General features: G+C 52.3%; 1 protein-coding gene across 3 annotated transcripts in view; it reads right to left on the bottom strand.

The window, feature by feature from the left end:
• Nucleotides 1-434: 434 nt before the first annotated feature.
• The window catches only part of SIL1 (SIL1 nucleotide exchange factor), a 225,159-nt gene continuing 213,666 nt past the window's right edge, over nt 435-11,927 (bottom strand). For all 3 annotated transcript variants that reach the window (XM_045823573.1, XM_045823554.1, XM_045823562.1), the window contains exons 8-10: nt 4,320-4,416; nt 3,693-3,857; nt 435-944 (exon numbers count right to left, since the gene is read on the bottom strand). In XM_045823573.1, the coding sequence (XP_045679529.1) occupies nt 588-944; nt 3,693-3,857; nt 4,320-4,416 (619 nt within the window). In that variant the 3' untranslated portion in view covers nt 435-587. The remainder of the gene's footprint in view (nt 945-3,692; nt 3,858-4,319; nt 4,417-11,927) is intronic.

Here is an 11,927-nt window from a genome sequence, read left to right as displayed (position 1 = left end):
CCTCTGCCAGCGCCAGTGGCCTTGAAGCTATTACTTGGGTACAAGGTGGGGGGAGGGGCCAGCAGATAATCCCCAGACCTCCCCTGGTAGCAGGGTTGGGGAAGGAACGAGCACAGTGGCCAGGCACTTGCGCGGTCCTGTACGTACGCTTTCCCTCATTCAACGGCACAACCCTTTGACAGATGAGGAAACAGGCTCAGGGAAGTTAAGTGGCTTCCCAAGGTGACGGAGCTAACTGGGTAGTAAAAACTAGGTCCCAGCCCAGGGTTTCCAATTCCTCAGCCCAGATCCCTCCCAATGGGGCCTGTGACTAGATGCCCTGGGAGGACCATGGACCTATGTCACTAGCGGCCCTATAGGACCTATCACACACTGACCCACCTAACTAGCAGAGGGCCATGCCCAGCCTGCACAGACACACAGTAGACAGGCAATGACCTTCGTGTCTCCATTTAATGGCCAATCCACCACTGCCCAGATGATGCCCAGACCCCAGTAGGGAAGTCCTCCAACCTGCCTGTCCCCTGCAGAACCCACCCACGCTGGTACCTCTCAGCGTCCCAGTCCAGTCCACTCGTGGGGCAGCCTCAGCTCAGCTCCTTCAGCAAGCTGTTGATAGAGCCCAGCAGTTCCCGGAAGTAGCCCTCATCCTCGCCATCTTGGAGCTCCAGGGCAGCTAGTACCTGATATTCATCCTGCAGGCTGGCCAGCATCCTGCTGAGCTGAGGGTCCTGATGGTAGTGGTCCCGGCAGGTGACCAGGAGGGCACCCAGTGTCTGCAGCACCTTTTCGCGGGCATCATGTTCAGGCAGCGCTAACAGGTGGGCAGTGATCTCGCACCAGCCTTGTTCTCGCAGGCTTGGCAGGAGGTGCACCTGGCGATACTGCTGCAGCTTCTCTGGGGACGTCTCCCAGGTCAGTTCGGCTTCCTCCTCGGCAAACATCTGCCATCGCATGGCCAGGTGCGAGGGACGGGGTGGGGAGGAGAGAACACACAGAGAGCAGTCAGCTCTGCCCTTCAGAGAGGAAGACACGTGGCTAACCTGTGAGTTCAAACCCTCTTCCTTCATCCCCTTGGCCCCTAACGGGAGAAGGTCGGCAAGATTCGTGGCTTCACAATGCTCCCTCATCCGACTATCTGTCCATCCACACACTCATCGAAGCAGCTGTGCAACGTGCCAGATGCTGGAGAAATGAAGATGGAAACACAGTCCCTGCCCTCGAGGAACTCGGGGTCTAGCAGAAGAAAAAAAAAACCAAATAATTCTTAAAGAGCACGGTAAATTTTGTCTGGTAGTGTAATGCAGAGGCAGACAGTCTGGTTCAAATTTCTGTTCCACCGCTGAGAGCCGAATGAACTTGGGCTGGCACTTGGCCTCCCTAAGACCCGCTGTTGGCATGTCTTACGTGGAGATGATATAACCCCTCAGGACTGCTGGGAGGACTCAAAACAGTAAGACACGCGCAGACACTGGCCGGCACACAAGCACATCCAACCACTCGAGCTTCAATACCAATTACTAACACGGCACCTACAATTCTACAAGTGTTAGCTAGATCAGCAACACGATCATCACTGCCACCACTACAGATCCATGCCCACAGAGGGGTCAGCGACAGGGATAGAGGAGGACAGCGTTTCCCTGGTCTTGAGGGGTAAGTGGAAGTTGTCCAAGTGGAGAGGGATGGGTGGAGGGTCCACCACATACAGGAGAGTCACAGCAACAGGCCTGGGCCCACTTCATTTTGAAGAATGGCAGGTTATGCCAGTCAGTGGAACACAGAACACACAGAGCGCTGGGCATCCCTCCAGGGAGAGGGGCCTGTATGCCCAGGGTCGGGGGAGCTGAAGAAAGTTTGGGGAGGAAGTCATACATGCTCACCTTGCACAGAAACCCAGCCCTGTCAGTAGATCCGGACTCCCCTGACTCCCCAGAAGAGGTTGGGGCATTGACCATAAGCCTACATGCTCTGGTGATTCTCTGATAAGTGTCTGCCTGAAAGCACCAAGAGAGCAGGGACTATGAACCTGGTGCAGCATGAGACAGGGCAGATACCCAGTCAACACTCATGGGAAGAACCACCCTGTGGCTCTTCAGCTCCACGAGGCACGTGGGCTGCTGACCACAAGTGGGCTCCACCTCTGCAAGAGCAGCAGTCAGAGGAGGTCCACACTCGCCCACATTTTAGCTGCTGCCTCCCCGCACCTAACCTGCACCCCCAATGACAACCTGACACACTGCCTTCAGGTGGCTCAAGACCCATCCCCAGTTTGGCTAGTTCTTTACTCCTCCTGAGGAACCAAGGAACGAAGAAGCCCCGACTGCCTCCAGCGAGGAGTATGCTGATATCTGTCCTAAAGCTCTCTGGCTGCAGGATGTAGTGGGTGCCGAGAGACACCAGTCCCTCCCTGATCTTCACAGCACACCAATGACTCGAAGATAGGTTCCCAGGCCAGCTGACTAAGGGTGGCCTTGGTGGGACTGCCCAGTGGTCCCCCCCAAGGATGAGCCAATGCCAATGCCCACCATGCCAGGGCTTGGGGCAGTGAAGAGACACCCAAGATAACAGGGGAGCGATCAGCTTCTCCAGCCAAAGCGCATGTCCTTCTCCAGGCTCGCTGGCCCATTCTCAGGGTGTCAGCTGTGCCTGGGCCTTATTAATTGGATGTGAGCACCACAGTGCTGCCTGCTGTTCTGAGACACTGGGTTTCTGCAGCTTAAAGGAGGCGGGGGTGGTGGTGCTGGGGAGACAGAAAGAGAGAGAGAGAGAAACAGGCTGAGACACGACAGACCAAGAGCGACAGAGAAGCAGAGTGAGAGAGGACGAGCACACGCAAAAGCAACAGCTGACAGAGTGAAGCAGCAATGGATGACCCTGACCCTCAGCACAGCATAGAAAGGGGCAGGGAGGGGGCTGGGCCCCTCAGCCTCCAACTCTCACAGCAGTTCCAGGGGCCGCCCAGCCCTGCTCCACCAATCAGCAGGCTGGCTGTTCGAGGGAGAGTGTGGCCTGAGACAGGCAGCTGAGAAAGCCCTGCCAACGCTCTCTGCAGCAGCTGAACTAAGAATCCAGGCCTGGCTGATTTTACTCTCTCCTTAATTAAGACACTTTTTAGGCTCACAAAGACCAAAGTGGGCTAAGTACCAAGTCTCCACCAGGTGGCAAGCACCTGGGGTCCCCAGGGGCTTTCAGGGCAGCCATTCTGAGCCCCTGCCCAGAGCCAAAGCTCCCAGAATAGGCAACTCCAGGTTTCTAGAATCTTAAGAGTCAGCATCATTCCAGCCCTTGGCTCCTGGGTATCCTGGCTGCTGTGACGGCTCCAAGACACAGCTGCTCCATTCCACCTGCTCCTCGCAACCCCAGCCCGTGCTTCAGCCAAATAATCTTTCATTCAATGAAGGGCTAACCCTGACTGTTTCTGGCCATCCAGCACACTGATCCCTAGGCTTGCACACTTTGCCCAGACCATTACCAGCACCTCTCCCCACCCCGCCTCTCCAGCCCTCAGGTGTCAGATCAGCAGTCATTTCCCACAGGACATCCTCCCCGATATCTCAGAAATCCTGGCTTCAGAGCCCTGGCTAATGAGGATGAAGGGATGGGTGGAAGAGACAGGGGAGGGGGCCAGGGTCGAATGGCCAGAAGCAAACAGCAAAGTGAGAGGGAAGCAGAGCAGGCAGGGCACTCACCTTCTCAGTGACCAGATCGTAGAGCAGGGTGACCACACGCACAGCCAGAACCTCTGTGCCCTTCTGCTGCACCAAGCTCCTCAGGACCTGCAGGCCCCCCAGCTTCAGGAACTGCTGCTGGGCATAGGGGAAGTGTCGCAGTAAGGAGCACAGAGCAAACAGGACCTGGAGAGAGACAGATCCAGAAGGGTGAGGGGCCATACAGAGCTGGCCCTGACCCATGGCCCAGAAAAGGCAGCTGGAGGTGTGCCAACTACCACGGCCCAGCTCCCATTCTTCGTGGCTCTCCCCTCTCCCCTCAGGTACAGCGACACCCCAGAACCCAGGTCTGGGACAAGCCAGCAGAGAGGTCAGACACCTTCAGCACTATCCAGAGGACAAATGAAGGCCCAGTGCAGGAAGCCAGGGAATAGGACCCCAAACTTTCCAAACCATGGGAGCTACATCCAGGCCTCCAGATGCCGCGGCACGCTGCTTTAGGTGAGTGGGACCTCTCCCCCTACGCCACCCAGCAGATGGCCTCTCAGGCCCCCAAGGGTGATGTGCACCGCCTGGAAAGGGACCCATGCCTTTCAGGCTCCACAGGGGTGCTGGGGGCTGGGCAGGAGAAAGGGAGCAGAAACCTACCTTCTTCTTTGCAGTGAGAGGCTGCTCCGTAGCCAGGATGACTAGCAGCTTCTGCAGAGCTCCCCCTTCGATGGCCTCCACCTGGACCTTTGGGTTGCTAAGGGGAAGGGAACCCAGGAAAACGTGACTTTGCACCTATTTGCCAACTTGGGGTAACACCACTGCGGCCAGCCCAGGAATCTGGGTGGTTAAGGAGCTGACACCACACCAGCCATCCCTGGGCAGAAACGCCTTCCTCCATGTTCCCCTCCCAAGCCAGTGTTGGGTGCCCCTCCTTCCATAACCCCAGGCACACCACATACTGGGGGGCAGTTACTGATGGGTCCTAGGGGCAGGGACCCATTCTTCTTCTCTCCTTTCCTGGGTGGAGCACACAGCATGAGTAAACACTTGTGAAGTGAAAGCAGGAAGAAAGCACAAGATCCAGAGAGCCTCCGAACTGCTGTGCAGATCCTCAAACAGGACCAACCCACCGCCGCCCCACCAGACCCTCTACTGCACGAGAAGAGCTGCTGCGGCTTTCTCTATCCCTGTATTCTCAGTGTTTAGCATAGGCCATGTCACAGCTCAGGCCATGTCACAGGACCCTGAACAATAGGGAATGAATGAATAAACACATGTATATAACCATGACTGTGCCAGCCAACAAACAGGCAATGCTGCAGCTCTCAAACCCAGAGCTGCCTCTGGAACTCTCTGCATTTTAGACTGGAGAAAGAGTAATGAGATTCAAACACATGTTTCAGGCACAGCCCTCCTGGATGAAAGGATGAAAGGATGCTGGGCCTGGCAGGTGAGCCCTCTGTTAGGGCAGGGTGCCAGGCAGGGGACATGTCTGGGAACCCCAGCAGGATACCCTTTTGCAGAATCCTTGCTTTCTCGGATCAAATCAGTGATCAATTAAGGAGCAAGTGCCAAACACAGGGACTTATGTCATTAGGCCCTACAGGAAGGTCAAGGGTCCCTCCCCAGCCACTTCTGAGGCTTCAGAGAAAAAAGGCAGCTGTACATTACAAGCCTGAGGCCAGCAGCAAGGGGAGGGGCAAGGCCAGAGGTCAGACAGCCCAGAAAGGGTACCAAGCCTCTTCCAACCTCTGGCTGCCTTACCTTAGCATGGCCACCAGTTCCCTGGAGACCCCCCAAACACCTGTTCCTCCTAACCCCCAACTGTGGCAGGGGGTCCTCATGGCATACTGGAGAATGAGGCACGGTATAGACAAGTCAGAGGGAGTCAGCTCCTGGTCCAAAACCCAGAGAAAAGGGAAGGCAGGTAATAAAAGAGTGTGTACACTGCTGCTTATAGGAGAGGCCCTGGCACATAGTAGGCACTCCATAAATGCTGGCCGAATGGCATGGTGATGGGCCTGAGTGAGTCCTACATGGCCCACCCTTCTATTCCTGCTAGGCACCAGCTTCAAGGTCCAAGGCAGACTTAGCACACTGAGCCTGAGCCAGTTTTCCTGCTGTAAAATGGGAGGTGCCTTCATCTCTCTGCGTCCCTCTTAGCCAGAAAGGGCATGCAGGGTGGGTGCCAGCCTGTCCCACTGCGACTCCACTCGTGTCTGAGGAGCAGCCTGGAGATAGGCCAGGGTCTCTGGGGAAGGAAGGCTGACTGCTCCTCTCCCTACAGTCAGGTGAGCACCGAGGCATGAGGGACTGGATGCTGAGCCCCTCACCCAACTTGAGAAAAGCAGCTGCTTCAGCGAATCGTGAGCTAATTAGGGCTGTTTCTGCCATCATCTGCCTGAGGAATGCTCACCCACAACAGGCAGGGCTACGAAAAGACAACCACCACACCAACGTCAAATGCTGCCTCCCAAGGAAGGGAGGCTGCAAGACCCAACGAACATCGCATCAGCCTCAGGGAGCACCGCTGATGAGCCCCATCCTCATGGGGCTGCAGAGTGGCAGAGTCAAGGCCCTCCACAGACAGCATGAAGCGTCGTCCCAGTCTACAGATGCACTGAGAACAAGACCCAGAGAAGGCAATCGCCCAGCAAACCGAGAAGTCACGATCAGAGCTCAGGCACAGAGTGGGCGTCCAAGGAGACCTGGGTCCACGCACCAGCCTGGCATCTTCCAGAGCAGCCACTCTATCACCAACAAAATGTAGTGCTGGACGAGGGGAGAGACAGCACGTAGAAGAACTGGACTCTGCCTGCCCAGATCTTACCCAGTAGAAGGGGAGAGATGACTTAAACCCCTAAAGAGAACCAAAGCACAAGCAAGATACAAACTTTCAGGGGTGAAGAGGGCAGGCATGTATTTGCAGGTAAATCACTGGGATCCCCAGAGAAAGAATAAGCTGATTGGGAGTAAAGAAAAAATGCCAAAAGCCAATAAGAGATATGGCTTCCCTGATACCTGCTGTCTACGGAGCCCCAGTGTAGGTTAGAGCAGGCCTGACTCTGTCCTTGGGAAGATGGAGAGGCAAGTCACTGCCGGGCAATTGCTCAGAGAAGCCCCCATGCAGGACAGGTCCTTGGGGAAGCTCAGCCTGTTCTCTGCCACTCAACACTGAACAAGCCAGGATTCACACATAGGGGAGGCCCCAGTACCAGATAATACTTACAGGTTTGAGAGTGAATGAATACATAAATGGTTATATAACTTTATGCCAGACCAGGTGGCTCTGAACCTAAGGTCTGTGGGGGTGCTAGAGGAACCAGGAGGGCTGCATGGGAGAGGTGAGACTGCAGGAAGCCCCAGGAGCAGTGTGGAAGACAGCCTGTGGGCAGGAGAAAGGGCAGGTGCTCATGCTCAAATGTGCAGAGGCAAGGACACCATTCAGTGGGTGGCTGTCCTGCAGAGTCATGAAAGACAGGGCTGAGAGGTATAGCTTGCCTGATACTAGGAGGCCAGGCTGGTTGCAGTGCCAAGGAGGTTGCTGGCTGGGACGGAGAAGGGTAGATGCAGGACCCAGACACTTCCCAGCAAACAGAACCTGCTCCTCTTCCTCCTCCTTCAGCTCACACCCAGGGCAAAACGGGGAGTAAGAAACAACACGAGAGAAGCCAGGAGCAGGACTTGTCTCAGGACATTGACTCTGGGGACAGGAGATGAGCTAAGGAGACACTAAACCAGACATAGCTCACCACTCCTAGGGCAGGCCAGCTTTGCCATGTTGTGCGCCTAGATCTGCCCAGCCTCCTGGCACTGACACCCTTTTCTTCCTTCCTTTGAGATATCGTTGCCTCCCCCACTCCTTGTGGTCCTGAAGGGGAGGGTTCCAACTCCTCAGACTACAGGGGAGGGCTTGTGGCCAAGTGCTGGCCCATCATAGCCCCTCCTGGCCTCAGTGGGTGGCCCAGGACTAGGCAATCAGAGCCCTTCCGTCTTCTGCACTGGAGTCAGGAGAAAGAAAAGTTCTCTTCTCCACAAGGGAGATGGCTGTAAGCCAACAGCGCCTACAGTTGTGCCAGCAGCAGCCGGGCCCACCCCAACCCAAAAGGGAAAGCCCATTTAGGGTATATGAGAATAGAGGTAAACACACAGGAGAAGGAAACCAAGAGAAAAAGAGAAAGCCTGATGCCTTTTGTCACTTGCTGAAATCACTTTCACAAGCAATAAATCTACTTTTTCACCTGCAGCAGTCTTGAAGGAGCTGGGTAAACACAGCAAGACCATGGACCAAATGTGGGCCAGTACCCAAGTGGCCCCGCCAGTCCTGGGCCTGTGCCCTGCCTGGCCTTTCCTTCCGACCAGCCTACATGAGGGCCCCCACATAAATCTGGGCTCCACCCCAGGCTTCAGTGGCTCTGCAAACACTGCAGAGGTCCCACACAATACCCTCTGAAAACAGCCTTTTAGGGCTGCCCAGTCGAGGGGCTGAGGAAACAGAGCAGAGGGAGGCTGGGAGAGACATTTCCCATGGCACTCAGTCCATCCCGGCAGGGACAGCAGAGCCAGGCGTTTCTTGAGCAATGTGGCCCAGAGGGTCAGACACAACAGCTTTATTCAGCCCAGAAACCTAGCTGGCCTCGTCCCCCTCCCAGCCTACAAGATCTAGACCAGAGCCATTCCCCTTCATGGGGGGCAGGGGGAAGAGTGAGGGGTAGAGGGTCTTGCTGGCTGAAAGATCAATGTCCTGACAGTTGGGGATTGAGAGAGTTAAAAGGGCAGGGGCCTGGCCAGCCTCGCAGGGACAGCAGTGGTGCTGGTGTGCTCAAAGTCAACAGAAGGATATTAAGGACGTAGCTCGTCTCCAACGAGATAAATGAGAATAAACCTTGTTCAGGGCTAAGCAGGCTAGACTGAATAAATACCATTAGCACTTGGATTACTGGGATGTTCACAATCAGCAGGCAAGTCAGCTGCCTGTGTGCAGAGGGACAGCAGCAGCTGCTACTCTGTAAATCTTGGGAGGGGTGGAAGGGGGAGTATGGCAGAAATGGAAGTGATTGCATTTGCAGAAATCAAATCATCTGGGTCAGGGTGACCGATGTGGGCAATCTGCCAAGGGTCAGAGGTCATACTTTAAAGAAAGCTGAGCAAGTGTTGGTGGGCGGATAGAGAAGCTGATCTCAGGGTGTGCAGCCAAGCCTGGCCAGAGGGGCCCATAAGAATACTGCCCACTTCAGACACAGGAGCTGCCCTTGTCAATCCCTGGCTCTCAGGACTGGCTACGTAATTTTCAGGCCCAGTGCAAAGTAGAAGTGTGGGGCCCTTGTTCAAAAACCATAAGGAATTTCAAGATGGCAAGGGCAGAGCATTAAACCAGGCTGGGCCCTTTACAGTGTGGGGTCCTGTGCAGCTGACAGGTCGCACGGCCACAAAGCAGGTGCTGCGGGAACCAGGGGTGTGTGCACAGAAACAGAAAACACACAGAAATCCTGCTGGGATGAACTGGAACGAGGGCTGGAAAAAGGGGGAAAACCTGGAAAAGGCGGAGCTCCAGGATGGGAAATAAGGGTTATTAGGTTGATGGGTTAGATGGGGGCTGAGGAAACACGAAGGTGGAAACCCCGGGGTAGAGCACGTGTCACCCAGAGTCCCAGTCCGAGCGGAGGGACACTGGGGACACATTGGGGTGTGTGCTCTCTAATGGGTCCTCAATGTTTCTAAGCAGAACATTTTTTTTTCATTCTCTTTTTAAAATTCTCATTTAAGCACATATTCATTGATTTTTAGAGAAAGGGGAAGGAGGGAGGATGGAGCGCAGGTGGGGGGAGAGAGGGAGAGAGAAACATTGATGTGAGAGGGAAACATAGATTGGTTGCCTCCTGTATGTGCTCTGACCAGGGATCGAACCCACAACCTCAGTATGTGTCCTGACCAGGAAGCGAACCGGTGACCCTTTCAGTGCACAGGACAATTGCTACAACCACCTGAGCCACATAGGCCAGGGCTCTTTTCATTCTCTAAATAAGAGGGAAAACTGCCATTGCTCTGAAATGCTCCCTGAGAAGATGCTACGCAGTGGGGGGAGAGGGGGCACAACTCAGAGGACATGTATGTGGTCAGGCTTAGAGTCTTTTACGATCCTGCCTGATGAAGTTGTACATGCTCACCTTCTTGCCCAGAGAGAAAGATTCTTCTCTGGTGGCCTCACCTTGGCTGTGCCCTCGTGTGTGGCCTTAACCACCCGCAAAATACAATGACTTGCAAGATGTGTAATCCTGAAATGGGTATGTTCATCAGGGATTTACATTACCGATCCCTGCCATCTAGGGATTAGTAGGGTTAAGTAATCAATTAATCAATCAACGTAGATACTGTCAATTACCAACTTGTGTAAAAACAGAACAGGTTCACCAAAAATATAAATGCCACATAACAACTTTTCTACATAAAAGTAAAGCCCCAGGAAAAATGAAACATGCATCCTGCAACGAGCCCTACACCACCTAAGGGTGGAAAGAACCACACTGGGCCCCTTAGGAGCTCCCTCTGTTACAGGGGAGGGAGGAGTGTCACCGGACCCATCCACATACAGTTCCCAACCAGAAGCCAGGCATGTGAGCAAATATGGATACCCAGAGTTTTCCACAATGACAGCTCTCACAAGAGTATCTCTAGGATTTTTTTTACTTACACACACACACACACACACACACACACACACACACACACACATACACACACACACACTCTGCCTATGACCAGAGAAATAAGGGGGCCACAGAGGGAAGGGCACCAAAGAATCTTCTTAACAGACATCTGGTACCTCTCAAACACAGCTCTGTATCAGAGTCACCTGGACACATTTGCCCCTTACATCATTTCAAACAGAGCACTTAAGAAGTTTCAGGAAATTACACCGGAAAAATAACTTACAAAAAAGTTGCAAAACAGTAAAAGAACTCCCATCAAGATTCACCAATTGTTAACATTTTACATTTCTTTCTTTTCTTTTTCTCCCTCTATGTTCCCATATATTTTTTCTTTTCTGAAACATTTGAGAGTAAGGTGCATATATGATGCCCCTTTATTCCTAAATGTATCAAATGTGTATTGTACAAGAACATAACCACAGTACAATGATCAAAATCAGGAAATTAACATTGATACATGATCCATAGATACATTTTGCCAACTTTTTAAAATATCCTTTTTAGAAAAATAATTTTGGTCCAAGGTCCAATCCTGGACTATGTGATACATTTTACTAAATGTCTTTTAAGTCTCCTTGGCATTTCCTTCCTTAGCGCGTTTGTCTTTCATGACATTGCGAGTTTTGAAGAGCATGAGCCAATTGTAGAACATCCCTCGGTCTGGATCCGTCCGACCTTTCTCATAATTTAGATTAAGGTTGTGCATGTTGGCAGGAAGACCACAAGAGCGGTGCTTTGTCTTTCTCAGTGCAGCGCGTCAGGAGACACATGAGTCAGGCCCGCACTGGTGGTGTTCACTTCAATTACTTGGTCCTGGTGGCATCTGCCAGATTTCTACACCACAAAAATACTATTTGTCTCTTTGAAATTAATAAATATTTTGTAGGGAGACACTTTGAAATATGAAGACAGCTGTCCCTCATCAAACTTTCACCCACCAGTTCTGGCATTTGTCAATAATTCTTACTTAAAATATTACTATGATGTCTGTCACATGATGATATTCAAACTCCATTATTTCTTCTATCTGTATTTGTTGGCACCCTACTTCAAAGAAGAGGTTTTCTTTCTTTTTCCATCCCTCCTTCCTTCACTCATTCATATCAGTATGGATTCATGAATTCTTACTTATCCTGTGGATTATAATCCATTCCTATCATTATTTATTTTGATGTTCAAATTATCCCTGATTTAATCGCCAGAGGCTTTTTGCACTGGCTTCTGTGTCTTAATGACATGTTTACATCATTCTTTCAGCACTTCCTTGTACAAGATGTTCTTGTACAAGCTTTGTACAAGATATTATATTTTTCCCACACCTGCCATGGAATCAGCCATTTCTCCAAGGAGCATGTGGAAAACTTTTTGAAAATTTTAACTGATTCTAAACCTTACCCTACCAATGCCGAATCACAATCTCATAAGATGGGGCTCAAAAACCTGATTTTTCATAAATGCCCCACATGATTTTTTAAAAATCCTTACCTGAGGACGTTTACTGATTTTAGAGAGAGAGGGAAAGAGAAAAAGGAAAGAAAGGGGGAAGGAAGGAGGG

This window comes from Phyllostomus hastatus, unplaced genomic scaffold (assembly GCF_019186645.2).
Source record: "Phyllostomus hastatus isolate PE091 unplaced genomic scaffold, TTU_PhHast_1.1 phas_contig_150, whole genome shotgun sequence".
Lineage (NCBI taxonomy): Eukaryota > Metazoa > Chordata > Mammalia > Chiroptera > Phyllostomidae > Phyllostomus > Phyllostomus hastatus.
Note: the sequence above shows the minus strand (reverse complement) of the source record. Positions and strands in the feature narration are given on the sequence as shown.